Genomic DNA, 16,300 nt, shown 5'->3' on the forward strand with positions numbered 1-16,300 from the left:
GAAACTTCGCTTGTAAATTTTTCCAAATGACTTTCTAAAATTGATCGTCCGGACACACCACCTGTCCGGACACACAACATCTTGGTATACACGTCAATTTTTATTAAGATTATGCAGAGTTTCTCGAAATAAAATTAGAGAGTGTTATATGGGGCTGATAATCTTTTAATGAGAGAGAAAATGAAAAATGGTGGGGAAAAGGGCAGAGAGTGAGTGAGAGAAAAGGGGAGTTGGATAGAATGGAAGAGGCAGAAAGAATGAGTGAGAGAGAGGGAGAGAGGGAGAGGGGGAGAAGAGGAGGTAGTGAGAGTCACAAAAGAAAGAGAGATGGAAGGGGAGAGAGCGGAGGGTTGGCGAAGAGAGGAGAGGGGTGGGATACAGGTAGATGAAGGTGCATTAATTGAATTACCTTGCTTTTAATGAATTATCAGGTGTTTGGCTGAGAAAATGAGGAAGACATGACACTTTCCGAAGCTACAAGCTGGATCTTGTATCTAGTCTTTGTTCAATGCGTTATCTCCTCGGACCATGATCACTGCATGCAGTCAGCGTGCATCTGTGAACGGACAAGATTGATCTGTAATCCACATCACATGGGAGAAGAACAGCAGGAACTGCTTGATGAGATACCAACTCCTCTTCGTGAGCAGCATTTTCCAGCGTTCGAAGAGGCGTTAGTATTACACGGATGATGCTGGTGATGTGAGAGAAATGACCATGATGGCATATCACTGTTGATGATGATGATGATGGTGATGGTGGTGGTGGTGGTGATGGTGATGATGGTAGTGATGATGATGATGATGATGCAGGTGATGATGATAATGATGATTATGATGACAATGGCGGTGGTGGTGGTAATAATGATGATGATGATGATAATGTTCATCATCATTATGATGATGAAGAAGATGATGAAGATAATGATGATGATTATCATCAATGATCATCATTATTATTGTAATGATGATAATTAGATTAAGTGATGATAGAAATGTTCAAATAATGACGAATGTAAAGATGATAATCCCGACAATGAAACTGATGCTGCTATTTATGATTATGGTGATTTTGATGATGATGATGAGATGATGATGATGATGATGGTTATGATGATGATGATGATGATGATGATGGTTATGATGATGATGATGATGATGATGGATATGATGATGATGATGATGATGATGATGGTTATGATGATGATGATGATGATGATGATGATGATGGTTATGATGATGATGATGATGATGATGATGATGATGGTTATGATGATGATGATGATGATGATGATGATGATGATGATGATGATGATAGAGGTGGTAGTGGAAAGAATGATGTCATTGTTATTTATGTCATGTTGATGTTGGCCGACATGTCAATAATAGAATAAATTGATGCGGTATGTATTTGTTTTAATTCTCCTCACTTATCCCAGGAAAATAACCTCCCACTTCCCTGCTTATCCCACCTTACAGAGATTTCAGATACAACAACATTGGTGATGTAAAGACGAAATCATTTCATGGCCTTCACAATCTGAACATACTGTAAGTACATAGATGAATAAGGACGAAAAGTTAAAACAATAATAATAGTAAATGTTCATCGTGTGAAACCTAGGAATAAGAACTTTAAAGAAGAAGAAGAAGATGAAGAAGAAGAAGAAGAAGAGAAAGGAAGAAGAAAATAAAGAGTAATGATAATAATAATCTAAAGAAGAAGAAAAAGAAAAAGAAAAAGAAGAAAAAGAGAAAGGAAGAAGGAAAAAAAAGAAGAAGAAGAAGGCGAGAGAATATCGATTGCATTGTATTGTATTTAATGTGTTGTATCTAATTAAAGAGAAAGGAAAATGGGAGCTGGGAATTTGTATTCAATGGTCAATGCAATCATTGTACTATTGTGTGAATTCCATGTGATTTTTAATCAATGTTACAATAATTGTTATTTTTCTATAATTTTCGTTATATGTTCTTCCCAGATGGCTCTCTCACAACCAAGTATCAATGCTAGACGCTCATGCATTCAGTGGTGCTACGGCGTTACAGATTATGTAAGAACCATAATGGTTGTATTTTCTCGTCTAAAATTATGAGATGAAGGGAAATTAAAAAACAAAATCATTTAAAATGGGTTCGTGATAGCAACATGACTAGTATAGAGAGAGGAGAGGGGGTGGTATAGGGGAGGGGGAGGAGGATGTATGATCAAGAACCAGGGCTAAAATAACGGGTTCCCTGAAAGAAAAAAAAACCTGATGGCTAAAAGCGTATCTTTTGAAATGTGTTTGTTTAAATAAATAAAACAAAACTGATTATAAGAATTTGATTGGTCAACTTGATGTGTCCGACCAGAATATTGGTAAAAATATCAATTTGATGGTTATTATCACCAGATATTGTTAATATTGATGGTCATAGTTATGCTGTTTGTCTCGTTTTTCTTGGCAACGATGATACAATGATGGGGAAAAAATTAAAGGGGTGTGGGGTGCAAGAAATATCTTTAAAAATCACGTGGTGCTTGTTTTATGTGTTTGTTTTGTTTGATCCAGAGACTTATCTTACAACCGATTGGAGATATTCGAGACAAGGGTGCTTGCTTCGGAACCTCATTTGTTGAATTTACATACCATGTACGTATCATACCGAACATTATATCTAACAAAGTTCCTGTAAGAATAATAAAAATGAATACAGAATATGTTCAGTCCGTCCCAGCATTAATTTTAGGATGATAATTTTTCTTATCGAGATCAGATTAATAAAATAAAAAAGAATTTCCTTACGATAGTTTTAACAGTAATTTAAAATGTGCCACAATATTTGTACATCAACTTCAGTATTCATATTTACACTATTTCTTATGATTGATTTACACTATTTACACTATTTCTTATGATTGATTTACACTATTTACACTATTTCTTATGATTGATCTTTTACTCCAAAAGAAAGATATTCGTTTGTGTGCCGACGCTGGTTATTATGAAAATACTTGTCCCCTCTTTAACCGTTTCAAGACTTTAAAAATTGATAATATACTAGTACATACATTTCAAATTGCTTTGTTTTTTGTTAAGGTTTCACTGTCGCCAATTACCGATAACATTTGATCATATGTTCCTTTAAATTCATTTATTCATAATTATCCTATACGAGAACCTCAACAAATTTACATTTATCAAACCCGCTAACCACCTTAGCCCATATAGGTCAATAAGACATACTGGTCCAGATACCCGGGATGATATACCCTTAACAATACGTGGTGCTCCTACGGAATAAATTTAAGTTTGAGTTTAAGCATTCCATTATTAGTGCTTATGACTGTCCCCTCCCATGCAATGATTGTTTATTGTTATTTTATCGTGAAATATTGTCAATAAATTTTATGTTGTATGATCAATTTTTGCATGGAAATAAAGAATCAATCAATCAATTTATTCAAATAAATCTTAATAGAGAAATTATTTGTTTTAGGCATTTTTAAAAAGCTATATCTAATCATATAACCATATCCCTCAACAGCATTACTATTCAACATTCAACAATATTATTATTATTATTATTATTATCATTATTATTATTATTATCATCATTATTATTATTATTATTATTATCATTATTATTATTATTATTATCATTATTATTATTATTATTATTATCATCATTATTCAACATTTACTGAATGTTGCCACCTAACCAAACCACTATTTTTAATTTTTTTTTAAATGTTTTCTTTTTCTTTAACCAGTGATCTCTCCCACAATAGCATAAAATCGATCGAGGCACATTCGTTTATCGCCACCCCTAATCTGAAACAATTGTAAGTATATTCTACCATACCAAAATAAAAGTAAGGTTGAGTTTTTGCTGATAAAACCAGGGTCTGGGCCGACATGTTTTGATATTAGTCTGGTCTGTTAGCGGAATTATGTGGACACGGTGGACAAAAGCATGATTTTTTCTCCAGACCTTTGTTTATGTATAAGAATTAAAAATGGGGTATGCTCCAAAAAATCTGGCTGCAGGAACAGTGAAAAAATGGGTGAAAATGTCAGAATTTATGAGTTTAGATTGGTCTGATATATAGACTAGCGCTAGTGCAAAACTCAATAGCAGTGCATTATTTTGCATTGGTTTAGTTCTTGAATTCAGACCCTTTTTGAACAGATATTCTGTTTGTCCTCACATCTCAATGCACTAATACCCTTTTTACACAGGATTTTCTTAACCCCGGACTATCGCTAACCCCGTACTATCCTTAACCCCGTACTATTTTTTTTCCTTTTTACACATGCCAAATTGTTATTGCTAACCCCGGATAAGGAATGCTTGCTTTTTACACACGAAACTCGCTAACCCCGGACTAGTGGTTTTTGTCGATCATTCGTAGTACAAGTACTTCACTCGTACCATTTTACACACGCTACAATTTCCTTAACCCCGTACTATAGGTGGGGCCAAATTGCCATTTAGCCCCACCTATAGTACGGGGTTAAGCTTAGCCCACTTTCGTTTTACACTAGCGATCTTAACCCCGTACTATCGCTCTTAGCACCGCAATTGCTGGGATAACCCTGCTTTTTTGCAGGGCCAAATAATCCCGTACTAAAGGTGGGGTTAGCCCACTTTGCAAAAATGCTGTGTAAAAAGAAAGTGGGCTAAGCTTAACCCCGTACTATAGGTGGGGCTAAATTGCCATTTAGCCCCACCTATAGTACGGGGTTAAGGAAATTTTAGCGTGTGTAAAAAGGGTATAAATATCTGAATGCAGATGCTAAACAAGCCGAAGGGTGGTGATGGAGGGGGTTGAATGTTGGTGTGTATGTACATATTTTGGTCTTGGGGTAAAGATGTGCAAGACACATTTTTTTGCATGTGTTGGAAATTGTGTTGCCATGGTAACAGTGTATTATGGCAAAAATAAGGTACAAATCTTGCAGTTAGAACTACTTCCTCTGTTGTCACCCGATTCTCATGAAATTTGGCACACACATTGGTCTTGAGGTGAAGATGTCTAAGACACATTTTGTGTGTCTTTCAAAAATCTTGTTACCATGGTAACAACATATTATTTAGTGAAAATTGGGGAAAAAACCTTACAATTCAAACTGCTTCATCAGTTTTAAATCAATTCTCATGAAATTTGACACACACATTGGTATTAGAGTAAAGATGTACAAGGCACTTTTTGTATGTGTTTCATAAATTGTGTTGCCATGGTAACAACATATTATATGGCAAAATTTAAGTAAAAACCTTGCAATTTGAACAACTTCGTCAGTTTTGAACCATTTCTCATGAAATTTGGCTCATACATTTGCTTTGAGGTAAAGATGTGCAAGAACCATTTTATGTGTGCATTTGTCAGAGTATATTGCCATGGTAACCACATATGATAGCCAGAAATGCAGGAAAACTCATTGTCGATCAAACAACTTCCCCTTTTTTTAGTCAGTGCTCATAAAAGTTGGAAGAAATATTCATCTTTGGGTAAAGATTCATATTAAATTCTAAACTGCATTAAAATATATGAGTGTGGGGGTATTAATCACCTTCAGTAATATTTCTAGGTTTTGGGGGAGGAGCGGGATTGGTCCTTAAAATCTGACCTCAAAATAAAGGTTAAAGGCGGTGTCCATTAACACTCTTGAAATAAGCATCCCCTCAAGGGCATAGGCTGGGGGTACACTGGGTGAATGTGAAACCTTCCGCTCTGGCAAAGGAGTTCCAACACTGGCAAGCAAAACAAAATGTGTACCCCTTCTACTTTCAACGGCTGATTTTCCAAACCTTAGTTCCACCTTCCCAAGATGTGTACCCCTCCCCATACCACTTCTATGTCCCTATGCTCAACCAGTCTACGCCTTTGCCCCTCAGGGGTCTTTGTATTTTAAAGCGAGACATGACTCCCTTTTTTTTTTGGGGGGGGGGTCTTTAGAAAATGACCTCATAAAAGTAAAAGTTAAAGGATTATGACTAAGAACTTAACCCCCCCCCCCGCAAACAAATGGGGCTGATATATTTTTTGAGCAGAAAAATGCCCCCCCCCCCCCCCATTAAAAGGTAAGAAGATTCATTTGCACTTCAGAGTTCAGACCATTCATTTGATGTTTAATGCATTCTGCTTTGGTAAAAAATTTTTTACAGTAGCCAATTAATCATTGTTTATTTATATACTCATAGTCTTTTATTCATATTCCATTCCTACTCTTTCTTTTTAACTATATCACATCACTCTTGATTTTGAGCTTCACCATACCATCTTATGTTTCCTCTCTCCTTTTTTTACCCTCTCTTCTCTCCAAGTATATTTTTTCTGACATATTATAAAGTGAACCTTTAATCATGCAACTAATTATAGAAATATATATATATATATACAAAAATCTCTGCACTTGTTTTAGAAATTCACTTGCAAATCCATGACTCAATAGCATACCATATAAAATATATGCATATGTGCACAATAATTTTTTGCCTTCAATTTTATTTCATTTAATTTTTTCAGTATAATTGTCAAAAAATGAATATTATGTTTCAGTAGCAAAATTGTTGGATGCAAGATCTGACTGTCACAAAAAATGCAAATAATTTTGCATTGGAGTAAGGACGAACGTATTCACTGTTCATTGAGCAAATGATGACTTTTATTTCTCTACATATATTCTAGTCATATCCCTTTCAGATGGTGGTAACTGCAGGAATGGGAAAACTCAGTGATATAACTAAAATTTTCACAGAGGATTTTCGGAAAACAACTAAATCCATTTTTTTTCAAGCAACAGTTATTCCATTCTGAATGCTGCAACTATGAATTTGATGCACCTTTACCGAAATATAATATCATGACAGCCATTTCTTCAATTCTTTAAACTAGACATTAAATATAGCTAATAGTATTATTTAGGACAGAGTGTAGCCAAAATAGAGTTTAGAAGATTATGAAGAAAAGAATAAATGTCATGGTATTATATTTCAGTGTAGGTGTAAGCATTCAAAATGGAATAATTGTTGCTAGATAATAATGAATTAAAATAGCCAAAAAAATGTACTTAGAGAGGGAGAAAAAGAGGGGGGGGGGGGAGGAAACAAAACAAGAAGGTATGGTAAAGCTCTAAAGTGCAAAAAGTGATGTAAGAAAGTCAGAGTAAACACTGAAATGAACAAAGACTGAGTAGAAGGAGATAAATAAAACGTTGATTAATTGGGCACCGGAAATTATCTTTTATCAAACCAGAATGTTTTAGGCTTGAAATTAATACGCTGAAGTGTAAAGGATTTTTCTTCCCCCCCTTTTTTTTTTTTTTTTTTTTTGGGGGGGGGGGTCAGTTCCTAGTTGTAATTATTTCCTTTTACTCTTTATGTGGCAATTTTCTAAAGGCCCCCCCCCAAAAAAAAAAAAAAAAAAAAAAAAAAAAAAAAATGGAAGGGGTGCTTTCTTTAAGAGTGTTTAAGTTCCTAATGGCCATGTCCTTTAACCTTCTATATTTTTATGTTGTCAGTTTTTAAGGACCTCCTCCGCCCCCCCCCAAAAAAAGGAACATATAGATATTATTGAAGGTGATTAATACCATGAATACCCTGCGCTATTTTATGATGTTAAAGGGGAATCCAAATAAACACTTGTTTTTATGAGGAAAAGAAAAAATCAGACAATAGGTCAAAGTTTGAACAATATCGGACAAACCATAAGAAAGTTGTGAATATATAAAAGTTGTATAAATTGGTAATCACTATATACCCATGAAGACTTCAAATTGGCCGCACATGTGATGTCATAATGATGTAAGGGAAGGACCACTCTTCCATGTACAGAAATAATTAATTGACTAAAATGTATTTTTCAAAAGTTTTACTTCAAATTGTATCTTTCTTTCATGAGGACATAAAGCATTATACTAACAGGTTTATATTACGGCCCCAATGAAATTTAGGAGAAAACCAAAAATCAAAGTACAAGGCCAATGGGAAAGTTGTCCTTGCGGCCTCACCCCTTGTCATAATTTACTTACCCATTATCAATTTGAAATCTACATACTAGTAGCCTTAGGGATCTTAATTTTAAAGCAGTCATAACTTTATTTTGCTTGTCTGATTGCTTTCAAACTTTCACCATTCTTATTTTTCTCCTTTTCCACACAACATTTTATGACCAAGGCTGGATTCCCCTTTAACACTGAATGTGAATCTTTACCCAAAATGAATATTTGTGTAAACTTTTCTGAGCACAGGCTGAAAACTGAGAAGTAGATTGATCCACAATTGATGAGTTTTCCCTGCATTTCTGGCTATATGTGGTTATCAAGGCAATGCACTCTCTGACAAATGAAAAAAAAAAGGTTCTTGCACATCTTTATCTCAAGGCCAATGTGTGAGCCATATCATGCATGAGAATAGGTTTGGAACTGATAAAGTAGTTCAAATTGCAAGGTTTTTACCTAAATTTTGCCATATAATATGTTGTTACCATGGCAACACAATTTCTGAAACAATCACAAAAAGTGCCTTGTACATCTTTACTTTAATACCAATGTGTGTGCCAAATTTCATGAGAATTGATTTAAAACTGATGAAGCAGTTTGAATTGTAAGGTTTTTTCCCCAATTTTCACCAAATGTTATGTTGTTACCATGGCAACAAAATTTCTGAAAGACACACAAAATGTGTCTTAGACATCTTCACCTCAAGACCAATGTGTGTGCCAAATTTCATGAGAATCGGATGAAAACAGAGGAAGTAGTTCTAACTGCAAGATTTGTAACCTTATTTTGCCATAATACACTGTTACCATGGCAACACATGCAAAAAATGTGTCTTGCACATCTTTACACCAAGACCAAAATATGTACATACACACCAACATTCAACCCCCTCCACCGCCACCCTTCGGCTTGTTTAGCATCTGCATTCAGATATTTAGTGCATTGAGATGTGAGGACAAACAAAATATCTGTTCAAAAAGGGTCTGAACTCAAGAACTAAACCAATGCAAAATAATGCACTGCTATTGAGTTTTGCACTAGCGCTAGTCTATATATCAGACCAATCTAAACTCATAAATTCTGACATTTTCACCCATTTTTTCACTGTTCCTGCAGCCAGATTTTTTGGAGCATACCCCATTTTTAATTCTTATACATAAACAAAGGTCTGGAGAAAAAATCATGCTTTTGTCCACTGTGTCCACAAGTAGGGTGTTTTTGACGCTAACAGACCGGACTATATGGAGTGGGGGCAAAAAACGTAATATTGGTGCATAAATTTGTCACGAACAAATATTAGGAGTATTTTCTTCGGATTTTTTTTCAGGGGGGGGGGGGATTTCCCTTTTCCTTGTATATTTTCCCTTCTCACATTTTGTTCTTTCTATTATTATATCACTTGGTACTACATTATGGGGGCGAGCGCCCCTGCCCCCTTTTGGTGACATCCCTGTATGTAACATTAAAATAGCAAGTAGAACCTACGTTTCCCTCAAGTAGTTTTTTTTTTGCACAAAGGGATTTTAACGACCATAAAGGGAAAGCAGATAACAAAATATCAGTTTGCACTTTCATGTAACAAACATCTAAGGTTACAAAGTTTCCAAACTTAAAAAAGGAGATTTATAACTTTTTTACGAACAAAAAGTTTTCATGGATTATTATTTCATTTTTCTTTCCAGGTATCTTCACAATAACCCACTCACTTCACTAAATGGAGCACCATTTGTTCATTGTAGGTCGTTAAACACATTGTAAGTATAAACAGGGGCCGCAGATAGATTTTTGATAGTGGGGGCTGTGTGCCACAATTGGATGGGGCTGAATTTGCCTTAAATCATAATTTTGATGGTCATCTTCACGGTTTTGGAGACGTTTATTGAATAAAATTGAGAAGGCCGAGGCCCTTGTGAAATGTTAAAATCAGAATTACTCCATTATGATTAATTAGCTTCTCTATTTATAGGTTTAGTTATGGAGGATAGCATAAAACCGGTGCTGGCATTCGTGTTTGGAGCACAGTGAGAATTGCCTGTCATAGCTCCAGGACCTAATCTGACTTTACAAATACATGTATGAGACAAATCACAAGATTTATGACTATATTTGCAAGATTTGTCCTATGTGAGTTCAGTGGTATAACTTGGTATTTCCATTTCGTTAACATGATGGTGAACTTATCGTGAGGGGCAGCGCCAGGCTATTTCAAGTTTGAGAGGAAAGTGGGGGCGGCCTATTATTATTTTTTATTTGAATTACATGGGTAGTATAGAATTACACATCATACATGCATGCAGGCTCTCTCTTGTATACTTTTCTTTCTTCTCCCAATTAGTTATTCCCCTTTTTTTGTTTCACTACTTAAATTCTTAAGGAAGAGGGGGGGGGGTCAACACCCCCCTTTAGGTCGCCCCTGCTTATCGCATAGTGATAACACTAATGATGGAATACCATAATGTCTCTTTTATATAATTTTGTGGTTTTCTACCTATGCCAGGTCTCTCGCACACTCAACACCACGGGAATCAACCGAGATGATGTCACTCGTGGAGCATTTACCAAGCCTGCGTCTCATGTACGTCATAGTTTCATACGATGCGTCAGCTCATTGCGCCAATACATTTTGCCAACATAATTGTATTGCGTAGTCACATCGCGATGCGAGGGCAAAACCGATTCCCTTGGCTTCAGTTGCATAAAAGTTTCTCTGACGTTATTAAACTTTGCCATCCAATGGTATAGAAATTCACCAGCACTTTTTTTTTCAAGGATAAAACACACCATTTTTAAAATGGTAATGATAATAGGGTGAAGGTGGGGGGGGGGGGGGGGGTGATGAAAGATAAGGGTTGGTCATACAACTATATACATGTAATACCCATTATTTAATTGAGAAAAGAAAATCACCACCCCCATATTTATCACAATGCGGAAGGGCAATACAAAACCATTGTTGACCATTATAAACTTAAATTTTGCATAAAATTATTTTTGTTTATTTTTGCAGATTTATAGATGGAATCATAAAGGATTGTGAATGTGATTGGTTGGAAACCATGGAAACCTTAAAAGCACGGACCATTGATATCATGGACGAACACCATGTAATGACGCATTGTATCGATGAGTGGAGGGCCCATTGTGACGGTAATAAGGGGCACTTCTATTTTTAAAATAATCTAATTCTCGCCACCCCAAGTAAAAAAAAAAAAAAAAAAAAAAAAGAAATCTGTCACATCTATTTTCTTTTTCCCCCGAGTTCTTATATATTCATTAATTTCCACAGAAAAAAAATAAATTGCACTCATGCAACCCGTAACTACGGGGTACCGATGGGGCGGGCGGGGGGGGGTATCTTCAACTTCAACATTGCAGTGAGCAACGTCATAATTACGCAAGGCGACCCCCCCCCCCTCCTCGAAATAATGAAATGTCGCTGTCAAAATTGAATTTTCTATTTACCTTCTTCCCTTTCATTTTCTATTTTGTATTTAATTTCTCGCCTTATTTATAATTATCTTATCATTGCAATCCGTAAAATGACAAATGTATCATCGTCCATTGAGCCATTGTCCACCGATGGTAGTTGTTGTAAATCCTAAAAAATATGTTATTAATGGCCATCCCCCTTGACAACCATTTTAGAAGAGACAGAAAAAAAGAACATCCCACAAAAAGATTCATGAATGCCTAAGTTTTCAGAACTTGAATCCCTTGTAAAATGGTATACCTGTAAACAATAAAAACTTAAATTTTCAACATAAAAGTTGCAATGTGTGTTATGTAATCCTCTAAAAGCTTGGCGTCGGTTTAATGTTTTTTTTGAGCTAATTCACCTAAATATTTGTCTTTGTTTTTTGTTACAGTATCACATATCCATCAAATCACCTTGGATGCCCTCCGTCATCATGCTCCTCATACTGACGAAATCACTTTCGATGATCTGCAAGCTCCCGTTGTCAATGGCAACGGGACTTTGGTCTTTCCCGATGGATACGGCGAGCAATACCCACTAAACTCTGTCGACGGTAAGAGGGCGCTATACCAATACGATTGGATTACGCGAGAAAGAATCGGACAGATCGAGGATGACGAAAAACGGAAATCTTTCCAAGATGTTTTTAGGAAGAGGATGACCGATTTCATACGGAAACATTATTTCCTGAACGGGTAATTTTCTAGGCCAGACTTTCCCTAATTATGAAATTTGTTGATTTTAAGTTTTGGATGTGACTATTTGTGATTTTTTAAATCCAAATCTCATATCAATAAGTCTCTTTTCATGCAGATGCCCTAAAAATGCAAGTAAGTAAAAATGTAATAATTATCAAACTCTTATTTGCTTTGACTATAGAGATCGGCCCGACAAGAAATGCTGAATTAAAAAAAAAACAAAAAACATACAAAATATCATAAAAAGTCGCTCTAATCTATAACAGGTTCCTAGAAATCTCTGAAAACACTTTATAACTAATTAATTCATTTTATGGTTATTTCATTTTTGTGCACACTGTATAAAATTGTATTATTATACTTTAAAATTCTTTTTCCCCCATAGCATCGTTAATGGAACCAACCACAATATGGTAAGTCGGTTTTTGTATATTAGGGTTGTATAAGGCACAATACTTTGAATTACGGGTACTGTACAAATGATCAACTTTCATGAAGAAATAATAGGGGACCAATAATTGAACCTTGAGGTATTCCACATGTTGCAATATTAGAATCTGGGGCCCGTTGCAGAAAGAGTCTCAATCAATCGCAACTCTAAAAATCATACGCAACTTGATTTTCAACCAATTAACAGCGCGCATTTGGGAGTTGCGATTGATTGATTGATTTTTTTAAACGCAATTCTTTCTGCAACGGACCCCTGATACTTGATTATTAACAATGACATTGATTTCTATTTATAAGTTTAACAGTTAATTAAATCTGAGAAACATCATCATATACATCAGGAAATTTAAAATATTTATTGTTAAAAGCAGCTACTTTTATACTGTAGATTAGTCCCTTTATCTATAAAAATGTCATTATTTTATCTTTTCATGAAAATATTTTTGTGCAGCTATATAAGACCAAGGGTCCGTTTCAGAAATGATCTCATATTATTTTAACTTTGCAAATGTGGTAAAAAGCAGGGCTCAGCAGCCAAACAAAATAGACTGTTTCCATGATAGTTACAATATTATATGGCCATAATCATAAATCTTTGTTACAGGCTCTGTCATGGGATGCATGTTCGAATCCCTCATGGTCCCCTCTATTCAAATTTAATTGATTGTTACATGTATATATAACATATCTGAAAATCGCTTAGAGATGTTGTTCTGATGTATTAAGTGCTATATAAAAGTGGATTATTATTATTATTATTTAGATTAATATTATTATTATAATTATTATTCTTATCATTGTTATCACTGGTGTTGATCCGTGACATCAAACTATTCAATGAGGTGGGGGGATGACACAAGATATTATCCCCCCTTGAACAATAGATTCACAACAAAAATCGACACCCATGATTTTTATTTTCAATATTATATCATTTTATTTCATTGATTTATAATCAATTGAATAATTTTTTTTTCTGTGAATAAAATAGTGAAATTCAAACTCATATATCATTCTATTCTTTATATGACCTCTAAGACCTTGTCTGACCTATCACCGCATGACTGGGAGACCTCTCTTCAAAAGAAGCCCACCAACGGTTCGACGCCTGATGCGTCGAAAACCAAGCAAAAACCAAAAGGGAAGGCGAAGAAGAAGGGCGTGCCAACCAATTTTATCTGGTTGATAGTCGGAGGATTGGGGGCTGGCTTATTGGTCGTGCTTCTTGTGTCACTACAGGTAATGCAATGAGTATATTATTTGCACTTTTATGGGGTTGGAGTAGCCTTTTCTGTGCAACTTTGCACTTCTCAGGTGAGAAATTCCACCAGTAAAATGTTTTCCTAGCACCCTATCAGCTATGAACATCCTCCTCTTCTTCCACTTCTTCTCTTCTTCTTGTCCTTCCTCTTCTTCTTCTCCCTCATCTTCTTCCTTTACTAAGATCTTTGCCTCTCTGTAAATTCCATTCCATTAATTTATCCATTGCCATTTTTCTCAAACAGTTTTCGTATATCTTTCTTGTTTCCACTCCATATCTTCATTCAAATGCATACATAAATTATCATATTTCTCTCCCATTACACCCGTATATATGGTAAATATTTCGTTCGTCATTTTATTGTGCAGCACATTGACTGGAAAGACCATTCAATAAAAGATCCCGAGAAGGAGAAGAGAAAGAAAGAAAAGAAGAAGGAGAGATGCTGCGGGTAATTATTCCTGTGATTATCAAAATAATGAATATTTATAAATGAATCATGAATCATTTATGATTATTATATGAATTAGTGAAATTAATCATTTTGGAAACGGATTGTGATAGAAGATTGGAGATTCAATTATTTTATACACAGTATATTTATGTAAATTGTAAAACGATTTCTTAATGTACCCCTCAGTCAGCATGCAAAAGTGGTCTACATGCTATAGCTAATGATATACAAAATTGATATATACTTCGTTCAGAAATTACAATTGCATTTTTCTTCAATTTGAAAACATGCAAAAAGCAATCTATATCTTGTGTTGATATTAAACAAGATTATGGCACATGCTGTTGGTTTAAAAAAAATATCAACCAAAACACCAAGAAGTCCCAAGATTATTACCTCCATGTATCTCGCTTTATCTGTACCTCTGTATGTAGGTCTGTCTCAGCGGTTCCATGACATTTGCTCGGGCGACAATTGCTCTGCTCTAAATTCCACACACTAATCGAATGACCAACTTCAATACTGGGTTTACACTATACCCTAACATATAACCCTATTGCAAACCTAAACCTAACCCTTCATCTTAGACAAAATTAAACCCGGAGCAATTGTCGCAGGAGCAAATGTCGTGTCACCATCTCCGCACCCTCCCCTTCTCTCTTTTCTAACTCTGCATAAATTTCTCTAACTCTCTCTCTCTCCTTCTCTATCTCCTATATATCTCTCTCTTCCTTGCATGCTTTTTCTATCTATCTCACTCTCTCTCTCGCTCTTTCTCTCTTAAAAGATGGTTTGGGACCATGACAGGAAAGCTAAGTGTCCGTAAACAGTTTGTTAAGGGAACGACAGAGAAAAAGCATGCCAAACAGAAGTTTGCAAGATCGACCCAAAGTAACTTTGCTGTTTTGCATGGACAAGCAAAGCAGGTAGGCCTAAGATCTTAATTTTTGAGTAAGCCTATAGGCAAAGGAGGGTTGGTGGTGGGTTATTTACTCTGAAAGTATGAATATGTAACATAGTCCTCAAATAATTAAGTACATTTTTCGTTGCTGACTTACATGGACTCACAGCAGTGGGGGGGGGGGGGGTGGGGAATGTTCTCTCACTGCATTGTTGTTAATTATCGTTTTCTGTTTCTGAAATCGGCCCCCCCCCAAAAAAAAAAAAAAAAAAAAAAAAATCTTAGTTTCCTTTACACAAAAAATTTCAATTTATAATTGAAAAAAAGTAAACAAGAAACAAAGTAAAAATGAAAAGAAAGTTTCTTGTTTCTATGCAACAAAGTAACAAAACAGTGAGCTCATAACTATTGGAATAGAGAGACACACATGATTTTTCATTTCCGTTTTCCCATTTCTAAATGTTTTTCTTTTTTTCTCCTTTACTAATTATCAGAAAATGGATGAAATAAACGGAGGGCAACATCCACCTTCCCCAAACTTTGGCCGCTACACCACTCCATCCAATCACATCGTGGCACCGCAACAAGCCCCGCCCAACCCAAAACGTTCAGCCAATCTAGGCCCGCCACCGGCTCCCCCGGTACCGCCAACCACAGGTCTGCGGAGAATGTCAGTGGACGAAGGTGTACGCAAAATGGTGACGTCACAACGTGATAAGGTGACAGGACAGAGGACGCCTTCTGAAGGGTCGACATACTATTTTGATAATTTCTACACAGATAGCGAGGACGACATTGATGAGGAAACTGACCTGTTTCGCAGATGACATCACCAAACATAATAGTGAAGTATAGGCCTCAATGTATATGGACAGTTGGCCCAAGCAATCTTTCTGGATAGAATTATTTTGTCGTGAGGGTAGAGGTATATATGGATAAAGGAGTGGGTAAATCAACTTTATCACTTCTAGAAGAGTAGGAGACTTCTCAGAAATGAAGGAGAACAAAGTACACCAATAGAAGAAAGGGGGGGGGGGTAGAATGATAGATAATCTGAATAACCTTTTGAAA

General features: G+C 35.7%; 1 protein-coding gene across 1 annotated transcript; it reads left to right on the top strand.

Moving 5' to 3' along the window:
- Positions 1–458: 458 nt before the first annotated feature.
- On the top strand, positions 459–16,076 carry LOC129274528 (uncharacterized). Its single transcript, XM_064108380.1, has 13 exons — positions 459–673; positions 1,479–1,550; positions 1,982–2,053; positions 2,555–2,635; positions 3,757–3,828; positions 9,673–9,744; positions 10,998–11,137; positions 11,857–12,160; positions 12,549–12,576; positions 13,652–13,852; positions 14,243–14,325; positions 15,116–15,254; positions 15,724–16,076. The coding sequence occupies exons 1-13, from the start codon at positions 459–461 to the stop codon at positions 16,054–16,056; spliced, it is 1,812 nt and encodes a 603-aa protein (XP_063964450.1). The 3' UTR covers positions 16,057–16,076.
- The last annotated feature ends 224 nt before the right edge of the window (positions 16,077–16,300 follow it).

Source organism: Lytechinus pictus, chromosome 13, assembly GCF_037042905.1.
Source record: "Lytechinus pictus isolate F3 Inbred chromosome 13, Lp3.0, whole genome shotgun sequence".
In the NCBI taxonomy this organism is placed as follows: Eukaryota; Metazoa; Echinodermata; class Echinoidea; order Temnopleuroida; family Toxopneustidae; genus Lytechinus; species Lytechinus pictus.